The 20,532-nt window shown below is 36.2% G+C and overlaps 2 protein-coding genes across 4 annotated transcripts in view; one reads left to right on the top strand and one right to left on the bottom strand.

The window, feature by feature from the left end:
• LOC136025179 (uncharacterized) overlaps nt 1–7,249 on the bottom strand; it is a 187,732-nt gene extending 180,483 nt beyond the window's left edge. The window contains exon 1 of the mRNA XM_065700953.1: nt 7,121–7,249. The gene's annotated coding sequence lies outside the window, so the exon portion shown is untranslated. The remainder of the gene's footprint in view (nt 1–7,120) is intronic.
• LOC136025181 (probable methyltransferase-like protein 24) overlaps nt 1–17,276 on the top strand; it is an 83,194-nt gene extending 65,918 nt beyond the window's left edge. For all 3 annotated transcript variants that reach the window (XM_065700960.1, XM_065700959.1, XM_065700961.1), the window contains exons 2-4: nt 7,185–7,434; nt 10,308–10,589; nt 16,071–17,276. In XM_065700960.1, coding sequence (XP_065557032.1) covers nt 7,185–7,434; nt 10,308–10,589; nt 16,071–16,465 — 927 coding nt within the window. In that variant the 3' untranslated portion in view covers nt 16,466–17,276. The remainder of the gene's footprint in view (nt 1–7,184; nt 7,435–10,307; nt 10,590–16,070) is intronic.
• The last annotated feature ends 3,256 nt before the right edge of the window (nt 17,277–20,532 follow it).

Below are 20,532 nucleotides of genomic sequence, written 5' to 3'. Positions count from 1 at the left end.
TCTTGTCGAATTTTTCTTTTTGATATTTTATCTTTTTTAGCACATTTTGAAAAAGTGATGAAAATGGGATAATGGTCGCTGCAATATTGTTCTAGGACTCCGGAATGTTGTTGATCAGAAAGTATGTTCGTAAAACTCAGATCTATTGTTGAGCCGTTAATTGTAGTGGGCTCGTGTATGAGCTGTAGAAGTCGAAGATTGAAATTTCAATGTACCTGCAGTCCTTTGAGTCTGCAAGGCTATCGAAATATTCAACATCCGACTTTAGAATAATATCAAAAATGATTACCTTGCCCTTTTGAATTATCGATACCGTTCTTTATAGGTAGGAATTTTTTCATAATTTTTTCATACATTTCAGTTACAATTTTATCCTTATCTTTTGACATAGATTCTTTGAATGACCTGCTCATCAAATTCACGGAAAACGTTTTAAATACGTATTTAAATTGCGCATTTGAAAAGGCGGCCTTTGAAACAGGTGAGCAATAACTGGGGTCCGCGTTGTCTGTGCCCAAAGGACAAGGGAACTAATTAAAAGTCAATAGCTAAGTTCATGAATGTAAAATCATCATTGATGACTGTCACAGTGTAAAAATATTTTCCCTTTACTGTGCTGACTGCATAGATGACTGGAACAGTTACATCCTCAGGACTTTGCTTCTTAGGGAATTCCAATTTCGTCAGCAATAGTTACAGCTTAGGGGTATAAGCCTAGAGAAGGAAACATGTTAAGAAAACATTTCATAATACGCACAATAGCTGTAGCTAACACCTTTTGCATGGACCCCCCCCCTATACTTTACCACCAACCCAACTTCCCCTAAAAAGCAAATATATAGTCCAAATTATATAAAACCAATGCATTTTGTCACCCATCACTTGTTTTCCGGTTCTTCTTTTAAAAAGTTAGTTCAATTAATAAGTACAAGGTATGAAACAAGAGAAACGCATTGGGAGAATAGAGGAGAAATATATAATTTCGACTGTATATTTACACATTAAGGGGGGGGGGTAAATATAGAGAGTTCCATGCAAAATCTTTTTGCCACAATTGTTATGCATATTGTATTCTTATAATGCTTCTTTCTCAAACATGTTTCCTTCTTAACTCGTAAGTTAAAAATACCTCATTTTTCTAATCTTTCAGAATTAACCCTCGCCCCCACTCCCCCAAAGAGAGCGGATCCTTCCCGGTTATGTCAATCACGTATCTAGGACTTGTGCTTATTTTTCTCACCAAGTTTCATCCCGATCCCTCCACTCTAAGCGTTTTCCAAGATTTTAGGCCCCTCCCTCAATTCCCCCTAGTGTAACCAGATCCAGTCGGGATTTAAAATAAGAGCTCTGAGACACGATATCCTTCCAAATTTCATTGAGATCCGATCACTCCTTCGTAAGTTACAAATACCTATTTTTTTCTATTTTTCAGAATTAACCCTAGCCCCCCCCCATCTCCCCAAAACAGAGAAAATCCGTTCCGGTTGTGTCAATTATGTATCTAGGACTTGTGCTTATTTTTCTCACCAAGTTTCATCCCGATCCCTCCACTCTAAGTGTTTTCCAAGTTTTAGGTTTCCCCCTCCCAACTCCCCGCCCCCGTCACCAGATCTGGTCGGGATTTAAAATAAGAGCTCTAAGACACGATATCCTTCTAAACATCGGATTTCATTGAGATCCGATCACCCGTTCGTAAGTTGAAAATACCTCATTTTTTCTAATTTTCAAGAATTACTCCCCTCCCCACCTACCCCAAAGAGAGCAAATCAGTTCCGATTATGTCAATCATGTATCTGAGACTTGCGCTTATTTTTCCATCAAGTTTCATCCCGATCCCTCCACTCTAAGCGTTTTCCAAGATTTTAGGTTCCCCCCTCCAACTTCCCCCAATGCCATCAGATCCGGTCGGGATTTAAAATAAGAGCTCTGAGACACAATATCATTCCAAACATCAAATTTCATTAACATCCAATCACCCGCCCATAAGTTAAAAATACTTCATTTTTTCTATTTCTTTCCGAATTAACTGGCCCCCCACTCACCCCCAGATTGTCAAATCGGGAGAACGACTATTTCTAATTTAATCTGGTCCGGTCCCTGATACGCTTGCCAAATTACATCGTCCTAGCTTACCTGGAAGTGCCTAAAGTAGCAAAACCAGGACTTTAGGTTTCCCCCCTCCAACTCCCCCCAATGTCATCAGATCCGGTTGGGATTTAAAATAAAAGCTCTGAGACACGATATCATTATAAACATCAAATTTCATTAAGATCCAATTACCCGCTCATAAGTTAAAAATACTTCATTATTTCTATTTTTTGCGAATTAACCGGCCCCCACTCCCCCCAGATGGTCGAATCAGGAAAACGACTATTTCTAATTTAATGTGGTCCGATCCTTGACACGCTTGCCAAATTTCATCGTTCTAGCTTACCTGGAAGTGCCTAAAGTAGCAAAACGGGACCGACAGACCGACAGACAGACAGACCGACAGACAGACAGACCGACAGAATTGGCGATTGCTATATGTCACTTGGTTAATACCAAGTGCCATAAAAACGACAGCGGAGATCACATTGAATTACAAACGAAGCTTGGAACAGCGATCTGTGATTAGAAGCTGTAACAGACATTTTTTTATAACTACCACTTCTTAAATAATTATATAAGATGATGCCTGAATCCAGACTGCTAAAACAAAAGGTATGGAAAAACATCTGAACTAATAATGAACGAAAATGTACAACGAAATCTACGGTTGGAAGATAAGCGACAGCGATTATCACATCGAATCCTAAGCGAAGTCTGTGATTAGAGTAGAACTAACAGTGACAATCACATCAAATCCCAGGAGATTTTTTTTTTTACAAAATAAATGACTCTGTAAAGGACTAACAAGTGAAGGGATTGAAATCAAGCCCAAATTACTTATTTCAATTGAAATTGCTGATTTGACACCTCATGAATTAGATTAAAGAAAAAAATATTTTAAGTAAATATGGGTTGCTCGTTTAATGGGGTATACATATATATAGTCGTTATTCTTTTGTTTTAAGTCGTGATATGTCAAATAAACAATCACGGTGGTTTCTTGACTATATCGAAGGGACCTTGTTTGAAACTTTTGGTACTTCATGGTTTGATTTGTCTGCACTAGGTGTGTTAGTGCTTTCCTTGTCTATTTCGAAAGCATCTTGTTTGAAAGTTTGCTCGGGTGTGCGTAGATGCGCTCTTTCTTGGTTTGACTTGTCTATGCTACGTTTATCAGTGCTTTCCTTGTTGATTTCGAAGGCTCCTTGTTGGAAAATTAAGGTCTGCTATGTTCAGTTATGCTTAGTTATTTAGTTACTCATGTTATTTATTTAGTTTCATTCTCTTTCATCTTCCAATTAAGATTTTTTTTTATTGGTTTATAACATTGATTTAGTTTTAGTGGTCGAAAAGCCCAACAATCAAACTCCCACTATTGCCAAAGGTCTATCCAATGAAAGGTCTATCCAAAGGTCTATCCTTATTTTTTGCTCATTCTTGGCTTAGTGGAACTCTTTATTTTTCTCTGAGTCCTTTTCATTGAAAAGTAATATTTATATCTTTTCAGTTTTTCTATAGGAATCCTTAGTATGGGTATATTTATTTCTATATATATATATATATATATATATATATATATATATATATATATATATATATATATATATATATATATATATATGCAAAGTATATTTAGTATATTTGTGTTGGAGAAACCTTTTCGACAATTTTTAATCCTGACACAAAATGTATTTTTGAATTTAATTCTATAGCTTCTGAAGTTAACCTGAAAAATAAAAGTTTATATCACTCCCAAAAGATTCTATCTATGCTCTTTGACAAACATGATACACTTACATTCTTTTTATTTACTTAAATTGTAAGAGCCTGAGTAGTAATGGTAGTATCAAAAGGTTTCAACTTACTATCCCCAGTTTTTCTCGATACATTGCTGAGGTATCTAATTGTTAAACATGAACATAGTACTTTTTTAATTTATAGTAAAGTAACATTCAGTCCTAAAGCATAATGGGCCAATGAAATAATTGTGGGGGTTGACGGGCCTAATATCCCCAAAGAAATAGTTGCTGGACCGTTCTATTATGCTGAACAAAATGGCTGTCTCAAAATTTTGACTGGAAGCGTTTGGAAAATGAAGAGGCTTGAGAAAAGGGCTGCTTGCCCTCCAATCTTTTGTTACTCTTAAAAGGGCACCAGAAATTTTAATTTTAAATTGAATTAGCTCCTTTAAAAGTTTCAGTGATATTTTTAGCTATTATAGAGTGGTGCTGTCTATAGTATTGATGATATGCCCTTTAAAAAACCTGCATGCATACAGCTTTTCCTGTAATCGAAACTCCTAAACGTTCCCTAAAATTTTATCTTAATACCTTCAGCGTCATTAGTTATATTAACTGTAGCGGTAGTAATAAAAGTATACACATAGTGCCTTCTGGCTAGTTCAAAATCCCCCACAAATTACCCTTAAATGTCTAAATTAATAATGTTAGTTGCTATTTCAAATGAAAGGAGCCTCTTCTAAATTCACACGACCACCCCCTTGCATAAAAAATTTTTACGCCTGTGGGGCATAACTCAAAAACCTTACCACACAACTCTAGGGGATTCTGTTAACCCCAAAGGGCTTACCAAATGACCTTTGGACTATTTTTAACAAATGACTATCTTAAAATTTTTATCGGATGTATTTTTGGAAATTAAAACTTAGAGGGGGGGAGCATCTGAACATCTGATTTCAAATCAAATGATCCCCCTCCAGAATTTATATGACCACCCTTTCCATAAGACTTTATATGACCTCGTGGTATAACTTATAACCCTTGTGCTGAGGACTCGGGGGGGTATCATCCTCAAAAACATAATTTCCAGACTTTTTAACTACGCTGAAAAAAATTGTTATCTTAAAGTTTTGATTAGAAGTATCTTGGGAAATGATGGGCGTGGGGGGCTTGTTGCCCTCCAATCACTTTCGAATATTAAAAAGGGTCCCTTCCATTTTTCAATCGAATGAGCCTTTTTTGAGTTTCTACGAACAAATGACAATATCAAAATTTCAATCAGATGCGTTTTGGGAAAATACGAGGTGTCGGGGGAGGGAGTTATCCACCCTCCGATCACTTTGAATCTTAAAAAGAGTACTAGAACTTGTGATTACCAGTCCATTGAGCCCCTCAGAACTTCATACGACCACCTTTTTTTTTTATAAAAACCTTATATACCACCGGGGCACAACTCATGACCCTTGCCCCGAGGGTTGCGGGGGGGGGGGTCATCCTCAGAGATATAATTTCAGGACCTTTTAACTGCATTAAAAAAATTACTATCTCAAAATGTTGATTGGATGTGTTTGGGGAAATGGTGGGCACGTGACGAGGGTTAGTTCCCCTCTAATCACTTTTGAGTATTAAAAGGGGCACTAGCACAACAATTTCCAATCGAATGAGCTTTTCTAGAAATCTCTACGATAAGAAAAGGCCATCTCAAAATTTCTATAAGTTGCATTTAGGGAAAATACGAAGTGTGTAGGGGGTTTCCACCCTCCCATCAATTCGAATCTTAAAAAGGCACTGAATCTTGTGATTACCAGTCCAATGAGCCCCTCCGAAGTTTATGCGATCACCCTTTCTATATAAACCTGACATGCTCCGCCCCAGGGCAAAAATTACAACCCTTGCCTGAGGGCTGTGGGGGGCTCTACTTCAGAGACGTAATTTCTGGACTTTTCAACCACGTTGAGCAGAATGGCAATCTCAAAATTTGGTGTGATTGTTTGGGAAATGGTGGGCGTGGGAGGGGGATTAGTTGCCGTCCAATTACTTTCGACTATTAAAAAGAGCGCTGGCCCTTTCAATTTCCAATCGAATGAGCTTTTTATGAATTTTCTACAACTACAAATGGCCATCTCAAAATTTCCATCAGATGCATGTCGGGAAAATACGAGGTGTACGGGGGGGGGTATCCACCCTCTTATCACACAGAATATCAAAAAGGGCAATAGAAAATCTGATTTCCAACAAAATGAGCCCATTCTGGAGTTTTTAGGATCACCCTTCCTATCTTAATTGATCCCAGGGCATAACTTGTAACCCTTGCCCTGAGGGCTGTGGGGGGGGGATTATTCTCCAATATATAGTTTCTGGATCTTGTAACTATGTTGAACAAAATGGCTATCTCAAAATTTAGATTGGGTGTGTTTGAGGAAATGGTGGGTGTGAGAGGGGGGTTAGTTGTCCTCCAATAATATTTGACTATTAAAAGGGTAACTAGCGTTTTTAATGGTACAATCGAATGAACTCTTTTCGACGTTTGTAAGACAACAAATAGCCATCTCAAAATTTCCATCACATGCATTTTGGGAAAAATACAAGGTTGTTGGGGGGACACCCACCCTCCAATCTCTCTAAATCTCAGAAAGGGCGCTAAAACTTCTGATTAGCAATCCAATGAGCCCCCTCTGAAGTTTATACGATCACACTTTATAAAAACTTTCTATACCCCCAGGGCACAACTTACAACCCTTGTTCAATTTAATCCTTTAGTGATTTTCTATAACTATTATACAGTTTTTGACACAAGGTTTGTATATTGAAAAAACATCCTAAACTGAGTCAATTTTTAAACTGTCTCTATTTTTCATAATCGTCAAATGCTCTAAATACGCTTTATAATTTCTATGACTTTTCTAGGCAATTGTATAGAGCCTTTGTCATTAGAAATAGCTTTTGCATCCTCAATCTGTAAAGAATGGTAAGGGTGCACAGAGTTATACTTTTCTAAGGCTTAAACAAAATTTCGGGAGCTTTTTTATATTTGACACGTTCATCAATGGAATGGTATGCTCAATAATCGTTCTACAAATTGCTGGTAAGTCTGGCCAATGTAGAGCTTACCACACGAGCAAAGAATTCTGTACACTTCCTAGATTACCACAAGTTTTATCTGTTCCAAGACTGGGAAAACTATCCGCATATTTTACCTAAATTATATCTTCTCTGGCTTGTTGGCGTTTAGATTGCTAACAGATTCTATCTTTCAGAAATGACTAATTAACAGAGGACAAGAAACCCACCTTTTCATTATTTTCTGTTGCCATTCAACGTATCTTAAAGTAAACTTGGTATTTCTTGTTTTAGAGCTTCCACTTTCCTCGACGGCAGGACAGACTGATAATTATCCTTCTTTCAATATTACTCACAATCGCTTTGTACCAGAACTACTCAGCTGTTCCTTTGTCAAAGACAATTTTAGAAGATGTTCCGGAGAAAAGAGACTACCGAACAACCAAGGATAAACTCAAAACTTTGGCGGCCGAGTTAAAACCGTCTGATGACAAAATTACCTCGTATGAACAAGTTGGCAAAATATTTTTACGCTCAGATGAAGGTAAGTCTTAAAAGAGTTAGTTTTTCCGACAAAAATCTGAGATACATGATCCTTTATAAGTCCTTTGTCATTTCACATTTACAAAGCAGTACTTGGAGACCGAGATTCACTCCGGTTCTGATGCTCGACCTGCAGCAGTCTTGTAAATATTTGATTCTTAAATCACGCATTAGCATAAATATCGTGTTATTTTTAAGTCTTAAGTTATGAGGTGGTAAATCAGCAATGTTAAGTGAATTGACAACTTTCGGCATTATTCCAATTCCTCATCTTAGCTTATCGTCCCACAGGTTTATAATTTCTATGGGATTTGTGTTCTCCTGGCAATTGTAGTGATTTTCACCGTTGCTTCTCTTCCAACCACAGATTTCATTAACAATTCCATGTGATCTTCGCTTTCGCTTGTCTTTTAACAGCAGAGTTTGTTGTTTATCATTTAACCGAAGATTACTTTGTCCATTATGTTCATTTATATTTTATGGGTTTTTATGCTCGCTGTTGAATGTCTCCTAACCACATATCTTGTTTCGCTTCATTTCGTTCATATTTACCTCTGAAATTTCCACATACTTTTTACTTTGGCTCTTCGGATTCGTTCATCCTCTTAAATAATTTACCATTATGTCATAGATACTAAAACACGTCTTGTCTAGCTTTTTCCCAGCAATTTCTTTAATTACGTTTTTATAAAATTTGGCAACAAGACATGTTCCATTGCATACACCCTTTGAAATGTTTAGATCTAAACTACGCATTAGCATAGTTATCTATTCAGTCAATGACCTGTTAAAATCTATTTATTTTCTTGAAAGGATTAAATTCCAGTTTTTGAACAAGTGTTGAAAAAGGATTAAATTTTGAAAAAGTTGAAAAAGGAAAAAGGAGACTAAATTTATTCGGTAGTAACAAAATGTTATCTTTGCGCATTCGACCGGCTAAAAATAGCCTATCGCGTGTCCATTACTGGCCTTGATGTATTTTTGTTTATTTGTTAGCCAAGAAAGATCGGAAGATTGAAAATTGTAGTGAAAAGCTTAAATAAAGCTTTTTAAGATAGGCAATTTGCTATTTTTGGTTCCCCTCCAATCCCTTTTTGCTGTTAATTTTAGTGTTAAGAATGGTTACAAAAAGGAAGAAGCTCAAGCAGGGCGAGGAAGCTTTGGCAAAAGTAACGGCATCGGATACTTCAGTTTTCAATGACTCCAGCTCGCCCGATTCAAGAAGAATAGAAAATATTTCACTGAGGTCGTTAACTGCCAACATTAGCACAATTTGGTCACGATTCAGTCAAATAGTGAAATCCTGAATAATTTGTCTAGATCAGTTAGGTCCGTTGAATCCCGATTATCACAACTTGAGATTGCTTTTGCTACCTCCCAAAAGGTAACCTTTAGCGCAACGGCTACCCACCACCCAGTTTTTCCTCGTCTGAGTTCAACCTTAAATGCATCCAAGGGCTCACTACACACAGATCCCTGTTAACACTTTCCACTCCGATGGGGTTCTCATCGACGGGGGGTTTCTAACAACTGCAGAGTGAGACAGCTTCATGGGGGCCTTTGGTTAATTAGGGAAACTGGTTTAATTAAAAAAGTGTAAGTCACCTTTGTTCTACTGTTCCATTAATCCTTCCAAAACGACGATACATATCATTTGCTTTGGTTATTAGGCATGCACTCCCCTCTTCTCTGCATGCATTGACCTCGGTAGCCTCAAAAATGACGAATATAGGTAGTTCACGCTCTTCTTTAGCAGATTTGGCAAAGTATTTTACAATAGCCATGACATTTTCTTCATCTTTAATTAATTTATCGCCAGATCTCAGTAAGATGAATGATTTCTTACTCAGTACATTATCTCTGGAGTAAATCCCAACAGCGCGATTAATAATCAAACGATGATTTGCTCCGGCTATTATTGCTCTCAAAATAAAATTTAAACCCCGTTCCGAATTATGCTTTCCTTGTCCGTAATTTATTTTCACTAAGTCACGATTCTGTATAAAAAAATCAGCTTTCAAAAAAATACAATCAATTCAATCCATATCAATTCATCAATTCATGCATAGGTCATATCCCTCTCAACAAAACCATAAAAAGGCAAGTTATCCACTTATATATATATTTTGAACTTACAAATTGGCCATTTAATGTCCTTTAAAATAAGTGTGTATGCTATAATGGCCTTTAAAGGTCATTGAAAGTCAGTGCCATCTGTTTCACAGAAAGCCATAGAAAGGTATAAGATTAAGATCTACCTTTAATTTTTATTTTTAGCACACACTTTAAATAAGTGTTTATGCTATAATGGCCTTGAAAGTCAGTGCCATCTGTTTCACAGAAAACCATACAAAGGTATAAGATTAAGATTTACCTTTAATTTTTATTTTAGCAATGCTTTCCTTGTCCTTAATTTATTTTCACTAAGTCACGATTCTGTATCCAAAAATCAGCTTTCAAAAAAATACAATCAATTCAATCCACCAGTTTGGATACAATTAACTTGTTGAACCAGTTTAGATCCCTTAATCTTTGCACGAGTCAGATTTGTTTTGATAATATTAATAAAATACCCAGTTTAAGACAGGTACGTTCAGTGGTGTAGTGGTATAGCGAGGGAATTGCTTGCATAGGTCATATCCCTCTCCACAAAACCATGAACAGGCAAGTTATCCACTTATATATATTTTGAACTTACAAATTGGCCATTTAATTTCCTTTAAAATAAGTGTGTATGCTATAATGGCCTTTAAAGGCCATTGAAAGTCAGTGCCACCTGTTTCACAGAAAGCCATAGAAAGGTATAAGATTAAGATCTACCTTTAATTATTATTTTAGCATTAATCTTGGTTTTGTCGTTTTATCCTTTTTTAGGTGCATGTAAAAGTCAAGGCATGTGGGGAGGTAGAATTTGGAATGGTGTTTATTTAATTGGCAAAGGATGGACTGATGCCATGGATGGGAACTATACTCTTTGCATGGACCCTGGAGTAGCACCTAACCAGAAATCATGCTTAGTATACTCATTCGGAATAGCGAACAACTGGAGCTTTGACGAAGACGCTGAAAAATACGGGTGTGAAGTTTATTCATTCGACCCTTCAATTGGACAGAAGCCTCATATGCACTCAGCCAAAGTTCATTTTTATGATTACGGTGAGTTTTGTGCAATAAATTTTAATCAAAATCACAAGGGGAAACGTTTATGATGCTTTCTAGTCTTACTCCTAATACATAATTAATATCATTATTACTACCTATTATCATTTTTTTGGGTGGATTCACAAAACTGAAGGCCACTTCAAAGGCCCATTGCCTCCAAACCCTAAAATGTATTACCAACAGTTTGTGATAACGATCTAAAATAAGGAGTGGTTCGTCCTGATTGCAACAGAAATTCTAAAAAAAACAAGTTTTGATAACACTCTACAGATATATAAATCTTGTTTTTATAGTGACTCAAGTATAGAAAATTCAATAAAATTAAATTTACTCTCCAAGAGCTAAAAGCCTGAGAAAATTTGCCTGAAATCCGAAATTCTTACAAAACACACCCATAACGGCGAGTGATCTTTGCGATCATTATAACATCAGAAATATCTCATCAGAGAACTATATCGCAGAGGTGTTAAACCCCTACTTGTGATTACCTGAAATTTTGCATTGTTTTTTCTCTAAAGGCATCATCACGGACATATCTATGCTTCTTGGTTTAGTTTTTTTTTTCCCGTAAATGATCGTGTCAAATCGGTGGTCCTAGAAAACACGGAGAAGGGTAGTTGGAACAGAACTAAAAGTTTTAGTGTCCTTTCTAAGTAGTAAAAAAGATTGTGATAGATGTAGATGAAGGGTGATAGATCCGCTCTTATTACTGAAAAATGTTTCTTTGTAATATGACAGACCATATTAATTTACCTACTGGCTGAAACGATGGAGAGCTCAGGGAGCGGGGAGAGAATATAAGCGCTGCTCGAAACTTTGTCAAGAGAAGGGAAGCACTAACAGAAGTTTTGTTTTCATCTAAAATTAAAAAGAAGATTTGTTTTTTTTCTTTATTTACTTTTGCATCTTCCTGTTTCTTGGAACTAATTGATTCTTTGGCCCGTCCCTATTGTCAACAGGTGATATCCCAATAACAAAACATTTTTTCGAAGAACTCAAATTAAAAACTGAAAATGATTACCCTATTTAAAGCCATCTCCCATCTTAATTAATATTTGGAGAGGTGTAGTGTTTCACGCATGATTATGGTTCTCAAATTTTTTTTCTAACAAATGGGTCAGAAAAAAACATTACAATTAAATCTCCATTTACCACTAACGAAACAGACTAAACATTACCACATTACATTTAATAAGTCTCAATGCAAACTAGCAGCCTGTTTGGGATGACCCCAAAAATCACAAAAAAAAACTATTGTTACGCTTTTTGGGGAAAAAAAATCTTATTCCTCCTCCTCCCTGGCAAAAAACTTAAAACTTAATCAACCATTCTAAAATTAATATGTTTACTGGGAACTGAATCCCAAACTCATCATCTATAGCTCATACCGAACTCCAACATATGCCACCACTCACCCAATCACATAACATATGATACAAAATGTCTTTTAACAACAGATACACATAAACGTACTCCAAAATCAATCAGTCAGTCCATTTCTAGAATATTAATCAAAACAACTAAACCCCAAAGAAGCACGAACTTTCTAAAGGGTTTTATTGCCTTTTAGTTCAGCTGAAAGTCTGTTCCAGACTTCAGGGCTTATACACCTAATGAAAAATTTGGACCGGGTAATAGTAACAGGTATTTCAGCCAATTTAAGATTTCAAGTTTCATAACTATGTTACATGAATATTAAACTAGAATATAAAAAGGGGATCGAAGAAGAGAGTAGTGGCTCCCCTCATATTCAAAAGATCCTTGGACCAAACTGCTCGTAATAACAACGTGTGAGTGCTCGGCGACTCTTTTCAATAAAATTGAACCTGATAGACAAAATTTTGACTAAAATATATGTGACGAAAAAATCTATAACTGAGGCTGATGTTTAGTTTGTATGAATGAATGAATGAATGAATGAATGACTGTATATAAGCCATTTTTCAGGCCGTATACATACATATACAACAACAAGCAAACTAAATCATGTAACACTCGACTTTCGAATAATAAGACCCTTCCGGACAAAATTTCCCAATGCTACTACATTTATTTTTGACGTCAACTTCAAAGTGCCAAGAAGGGGCTCACGACCACCCACACTAAGAAAGCTCTCTCTTAGCTCATTTAGCCCCTGACTCATGAAAAAAATGTATTTGTATTAATTTTAGTATTGCTCATAAAGCAATTAGCACATGACAAGTCAGTCCCATATTTCAGAGAAAGATATTTTCGTTTGATAGCTGTAGAGAGTGTCTCAGATTCTTAATGAAATAAAACAGCATAATAAGTTTTTTCTACTGAAAGTAAGGGACAACGATATAGCTTAAAACAAACAGACATTGTTCTATATATGAGGGAGGATGTCCCTTCTTCAATACCCCTCTGTTCATGCCAAAATCTCTTAGTACTATTGAAAATACTTTTGCTTCTAATGAACCGGCCGTTGAGTTTCAGGGAATTGGGACAACAGGCTTATCTTTAGCGTAAATAGCGTGAGGGGGCATCCCCCTCCATTTACGAAATAACTTCTGTTTGGTGTAAATTGTAATGTTGCCCCTTACTTTCAGCAGATTTTTTTCATTATTTAATTTCAAACAAACACAACTTAGAAATAATAAGAAAATATTTCAAGACAGTGCTATTTACGTTAGTTAATTTCTGATCGTTTTTAGAATAATCTCAGGAAGTCCACCTACCCTTCTTGGGAAATTCTCCTCACAAAAAATTACTCTATGGAAATTTAACCCAAGTAAAATTCCTCCTCCCTCCAGAAAATTACCCCCGGGCTTTTCCTTTTCTAGAGCGCCTTCAAATGATATACAACTGACAAAACCATTTTGTACTAAATCATTTCAATTGCATATGCCTAAAATAATGGAAACATAAGAAAGTAATGCAAACAAATATTTTTATTGAAATAATGGTATATAGAATATCACCATTAAAAAATGAGTGTTTTGAATCAGTTCCATAAAAACTTTTTTTTCTCTCTTGACATGCCACTCATTACATTTTAAGGTCAAGTTTTAACATGGTTTTAGGTACAACTTTATCACTCATTTTATCACTGGTATTATTGGGCTCATTGTCTGTATCTCTTAGTAACATGAAGATGGTACTAGTAATGTTCACCGATACTTTGCTTTTTCATTGAATTCTGAAATGAGGCACCTCTGAAGTTTATACGACCTCCTCTTACATAAAAACTTTATATGCCCTCAAGGTATAAGTTAAAACACTTGTCCCTGGGCTCTTGGGGTTTTGTCGACTCTTGGGTTTTATTTTTTTACCCACTTTTAACCAGATGGCTATCTTAAAATTTATTTTTGGATGGGTTTGGGAAAAAGGGCGTGGGGGGCTAATTGCCCTTCGGTCTCTTTTTACTCTTTAAAAGTTAATTAGAACTTTCAATTTCCAGTCAAATGAGCCTTCTCTAATGTTTGTACAAGCATCTCTTCTATAAGAACCATATATATATACATTGACTTATATATTGACATATATATATACACCTTACATGACTTATTTTGGTTCCGGTAGACCTTTATAATCAAGCAAAACAGATTTTGAAGGTCAATGAAACATGAGATGTTAGATCCCAAGGGTTTACTCACCTCTTTTTTGGAAAAGAGTTCAGTGTGTCAGCATTGAGGATATTATTCTTGTCATATTCCTTAGAAATGGATGCTTTTACTCTATTGGATATTGAAGGTACTAGCAATGGCGAAATAAAACATAGATTGCCTAACGTAGCAGTAGAAAGTACAAAGGGCTGTTAACTAACCCTAGAATAGGACAAAATGTTTGCATGATCTGCAATATCCTTGAGCCAATTCAAGTCGGAAAAACTGTTATGCTTTGCAACAAAAGTGAATACAATGCATATTAAAAGATTTCAAAACGGATTAAATGCATTAATGAAATATACTGAAGGGAATGATCAGAATATATATATATATATATATATATATATATATATATATATATATATATATATATATATATATATATATATATATATATATACCCCAAGGTCATAGCTTACAATGCCTGCCCCTCGGCTCTGGAAGGTTATGTTGACTCCAGAGTTTCGTTATATGATCTTTGATTTATTTTTACCAAATTGGCTATCTCAAAACCTTTATCGAATGTATTTTGGGAAAAAAGGCATGGGAGGGCAATTTCCTCTGATCACTTTTGACTCTTAAAAAAGGCACTAGATCTTCTGATTTCTAATCGAATGAACTCCCTCTGAAGTTTATACGTCGATCCCTTCCAGATGAAGTGTCTCTGCAAAAAATAGTAATAAATTATTGGAACCGTATGGCCACTATTATTGGCAACGATTTGGCGTTGCTTCTGAAAGACGGTGGGTGCATTAAAGATGGTAAAAGTAAAACAGCAAAGGCCCAGGGTGTTTTTTCCCAGTTGAAAAAGGTTTCAAAAAGTAGGAAGATGAGTGTGCGAACCAAAAATAGAATGTTGAAAGCAACAGAAATGACAGCAGTCAGGTGTAGTTCTGAAGCTTGGGCGCTCCGAAAAATGGAGCAGTATTTGCTAGAGGTTTTCCAGAGAAACAGCCTACGTCTGGGCTAGTTGCAATGATCGTGTCTCAGTCAGCAAGCTTTACGAAACATCTGGCTCAATCGCGCTTCTTAGGACTTTAATGAGAGAAAGGATAAGATGGCTAGGACACGTTCTGCGGATGAAGGATGACAGATTGTCCCAGTTGGCCAACCGTCTAGGGCCAAACAAAAAGGGGGTCGTCCCCGAATGGGGAGGGAGGAAGTCGTAAGGAAAGATTTAAGGGGAATTTGAGCTTGTTGGGAGTCTGTAAGGAGGGAGTCTTTGAATAGGTCGGGATGTAGGAAAAGCCTGCGCAGCTGTGTTCACACCTCAGGTGGCTTGGTGATGCAGTAAGCTGTTAGCAGTAGTAGTAGTATTTGATACACGGTATATAGTATTCAGGCCCCAGTAGCGCAATTAAATTTTTCAGGTTATGGAATGTGTAGATTTTTTTTTTCAAATGTTTTGAGACATTACATGCCATCGTGAGTTCGCATGCTGCCTTAATTGTAAGGTATTATAAACTTTCGGTACATTAAGGTGAATGGCTGCCTGAACATGGTTGTCTATCTGATTCCAGTTTGACAAATCTTTTTGTTTAATGTCTGAGCTTCATAATATGCTACCATAGGGTACAAATTTTTTCCAAATTGTTGACAGCTTAATGACAATTTTTTAATGATTCATTTACAGTTTAAAAAAATTACAAAATGAATCCATTATACAGTACTGGAAATGTAAGAACTGGGGGAGTAATTCTAAGATTTCAGAGTAGTCCAGGACCAAAAATCCTTAAGCGTATTCCTGGTCTCCTTTCAAACCACTTTTTAAGCTCAGATTTCATGTCGGCCGTTTGTCCTCTGAATTATTTATACCGAATTATTCTAAAACATTGGAAGTTTTCAGGGCTGTCAAATGTTGATACAGATCAAGGACCAAATGGATGGAGAATGAGACGGTTAGAATCACTTATGACAGAGCTCGGACATTCAGATCGTATTATAGATGTATTAAAGATCGACATTGAAGATAGTGAGCATGATGTTATTCCAGAAATTGTAAGCTCTGGTATTATCAAAAAAGTGAAACAGATTGTTTGGGAAATACATAACTTTAAACAACTTCCTGTTGCAAAGTTCTTTGAAACATTTTCAGTTTTAGAGAAAGCAGGATTTGAAAAGTTCTTCAGTGAAAATTGGCCTTATCCCAATGAGTCTTTCAAAAAAGTAGATGGAACCTATGATATGACCTTTTACATATTTTCCCACTATAATAAGAAGTTTCTACAAAAAAGTACCTAGTGAATAGTATACTATACCAGTTTTACCCTGTTTCTGTTTAGTTGATTCCACTATTTTAAAGAAAACATTTTTTTGTCAAAACTTTCTCCTTTTCATTGTATTTCATTCAAATATACAGAAAAGAATGCCCAAATAAAGAATTTAAAATGAAAATTGGGTAATTTTGAAGCAACCTCTTTAATTTTTGATATTCTATATTTTTGAAATGGAGTAAATACCCTCCTGGATACTAGCCAAAAAGGAAATAAGGCAATAGCAAAAGTGGTCAAGCTTTGAAAGTACTTTTCTAAATGCTCCTTGGTAGGCTGAGTCATAATGTTTAAGTGTTGAATTGCCTTTATTCTGTTGTTCTTTTTCCTTCCTGCTTCTACTGCGTAAGTTATGTGATTAAATATATTTAATAAATATACATAAATAAGTATAAGTATGTAGGCCTATAAATAAATATACACATACATAAATTTATTCAAAAATAAGAGTACAGACAAATATATTTATATTGATATTTTGATAATGATATTAATTCATGGAAGTCTTAGTAGTTCTTTATTTTCATTATAATGCTGATAAAAAAAGAAACTCACGAAAATATATTTTGGTTTCAGTAAAGTGCAAATGACGATTTGGCCTCAGAGAGGGGGGGGGGGGGGCACTGGGGCTGGCTATCCGCATATGTGGCAGTTTTGTTCGTTTGAAGCCTGGATTAATTATTCATTCTCTTTTCTGTTCGCCATAGAATTCATCTACTTATCCGTAGCTGTATATGATTTCTTTATGTTTCATCTAATAAAAGAAAAAAAGACAGCGAGAATCACAACAATTTCAATTTGGCAGTACAATGTTTGGATTTAGATCAACACTCCCTCAGCGTTTTCTGATAGTTCCACCTTATTACAATTAGTCTTAATAGTTGTCGTAGTACAAGTGGCAGTAATAGTTGTAGTAGTATTAGTAGCTTTAGTAGAAGTGATAGTAGTAGTATTAGCAGTACCAGTGGGGGTATTAGTTGCAGTATGCAAAGAGTGCCTTTTGGTTGGTCTCAGTTTCTCTTTTGGCTACTGACCCCAGTCTACACCTTGGCGAAAATTAGTCAAAGGTAAAGTAGAAAAAAGCTTAATATTCACAACACAAACTTTCAATTCAAAACACAGACAAGATTTACTTAAAATTGCACAAGCACCTCGAGAATAAACTCTCGCGCTGAGGCAAGTGCCTTGCTCTAACCCACTGGCTATGAATGGCCGAATCAAATTGTAATTACGGAGTATTCATTGCGGCTGTATGAGTCATCGCCGTCTGTCTTTTTCAAGCTGGGATTAATAAACGGATTCTTTTAAGACGTCTCATAAGAATTGTTCGATCCAGCGTTTAATTGAAGATAAATGAAGTTAAATTTACAAAAATGCTATTTTTCTGATAAAAGAGCCAAAGTGTTCAAACACCTCTCTCGTAAGAAAAATGACTGCCATTGGCCAGAACATAAAAACACAACAGATGAAATATATAATACAAACTTCAATATCAACAAGGTTATTTTTATCTTCTCTTCTTTTGTACATCTCCACTGCGGCTACCCGTTGGCTTATGGATTCGCAATTTTACCATGCACTCGGCTTAGTTCTATTAAAGTTCAGTATCTCTGTGCAATCAATTAAAGCTATTGTCTCTACAGCCCTGTTCATCAACAGTGAGAGTTCAAAGAAGGAAGAATCCACACGATTTGTAGAATTTCATCGTGTTAAGCCTGGTTCACCATATCTTAATTAAAACGCGATTTTTTCCTTGGCGTAATTTGAAATCATCTATGGCCGACAATGCAAAGGCCTGTGAAAAGGATAGAGGTACAGAAAAATGAGGTAAATATCTGAGCGAGCCAGGAATCAGTTTATTGTGGTTCCCCTCCCCCTGAATAATCAAATGAAGAATGTTTGTCGATGCCAGCCGAAGATGAAATTTGAATACGTAGCTCAAGGGATAGGGTATGCTGTAAATAATTATTGACTTCAATCCAGAATGACGAATTGGTTTACTGGGTAAAGAATTGGGTGAAGTATGAAGTGACTGGGAGGGAGTATGTCCCAAGGACTCCAGATCAGAGAAGCAAAATCTCAGTAACATCGTCGCAACTAACCAACCAGTTGTCCGTTGACCGAACCGTCCATCATTCATGGCTTCGCAAATAGGCTCTACCTCTAAAAGAGATTGAAACCCTTGTTGAGTTGACAGGACCAGTTCCAGCTTCCTTCCCAAGCTTTTTCAATCCAACCTAAACTTCACTGTCTTCAACTTTTCTCCAATGGGCTCTACACTTCTTTGTTCCCCCTATTATTTATTTATCTGTTTTAGCTAAATATGGCCCATCTATTTTTTTTTTGTCACGATCGGGACGTGCCGTCAGCATTCCTATTATCTGTCCTCAGTTTTGATTTTGTTTCGAGGTCGTATTCTTGTAATTACAGGGCCCACCGTGCCAGTCGTCGGCTATCTGGTTTCATTATATCAATACAGATGACAGTCAATTTTTGACTGAATAAACTATTGCAAGACATCAATTTTAGTATAATTTACTTCTGCGTTTGACAATTTTCTGTATATAAATATGATTGATTGTTCCCCATCTTCAAATTCTTGGGATAACACTGCCCCCAGTCCGTAATCCGAGCTCTCTGTTTGCAGCACAAATGGCAAAGGGCAATTCGGTTGTCTCTATATTCTTTCGGTAAGAAGCGCGTTTTTAAGCGTATTAAATGTATTTTATTCAATTTTGTCCATTTCACTGGGTCTACTCTTTTTTGTTAGTTCTGTCAAAGCATTAGCAATCGTTGGAAATTTTGGTATAGAATTTTGGTAAGATCCTGCCAGTATCAAAAATGACCGAACTTCTTTCTTTGTGTTTGGGACCGCAGCCTTTCTAATTTTTTCAGATTTTTCCTTTAATATGGTTATAATACCGTCCCTTAATGTGTTTCCAACGTACTCTGTTTGTGACTGTACCAATTTACCTTTTTCACACTTAAAGTCAATCCTGCTCTTCTGAGCCTGGTTAAAACCTGTCTCGTATGGGTTATATGTTCGCTAAACGAGTTTGAAAAAACTATAATGTCATCTAGGTAGGCTTTTGTGTGTGGTAACGATGTTAAGATATAATCTACTAGTTTCTGTAATGTTGCTGGCGCCTCTTTTAGTTTAAAAGGCGTATACCCAACTGGTATAACTCAAACGGCGTAATGAAGACAGTTTTTGCTGAATCTTCTGGATGTATTTTTACTTGCCAATAGCCTCTTTTCAGATCTAAAATTGATATAAATTTTGCGGATCCTACTGACTCTAGAATTTTTTCCATCCTTGGTATTGGATAGATGTCTAATTCAGAAATGACAGTTAGTTTTCTGTAGTCAACGCAAAATCGAATGGAGCCATCCTTCTTCGGGATTAATCCGGCTTGTGCTGTATATTCTGAGCTTGATGGCTCTATGACTCCTAAAGTCAAGCATTCTTTTTTTCATTTCAGACCGATTAGCCTCTGGTATTCGGTGAGGGTATTGTTTTATTCGTTTGTTTTCTTTACAAGTATTTTATGTACCACTTCCTCCGTTTTTCCTATTCGGTCTTTTAATACGTCTGCAAACTCCGTGAATAACTTAGTTAATCAGTATTTTTGAGCCTGGCTCAGATCCGTTTTTGACAAAATTCTTTCAATGGCATTTATATGTGTTTCTGCTGGGTCTATTGCACCCAAGGGGGAACTTTTATCGTCATTTTCTGAGGTCAAAACTATGAGGCACCGCTTCTGTGAATCTATGTGGCTTAAATTTTTATTCTCTTTATTAAATTTCCTCAGTATATTCACATGATAAACTTCTTCCTTTTTTATTGTCCCGTCTAATTGCACCAAATAATTTACATCATTTACTTTCATTCTCACCTTAAATGCCCCTTTCCATCTTAGTTCCAATTTATTATTGTCGTCTGGTATCAATACGAGGACAGCATCCCCTTCTAACAATTTAGGTGGGCCGGCCGAAATATCGTACTATATTTTAGTTCTGTCCGCGTATTCTCCCTGT

This window comes from Artemia franciscana, chromosome 3 (assembly GCF_032884065.1).
Source record: "Artemia franciscana chromosome 3, ASM3288406v1, whole genome shotgun sequence".
In the NCBI taxonomy this organism is placed as follows: domain Eukaryota; kingdom Metazoa; phylum Arthropoda; class Branchiopoda; order Anostraca; family Artemiidae; genus Artemia; species Artemia franciscana.
Note: the sequence above shows the minus strand (reverse complement) of the source record. Positions and strands in the feature narration are given on the sequence as shown.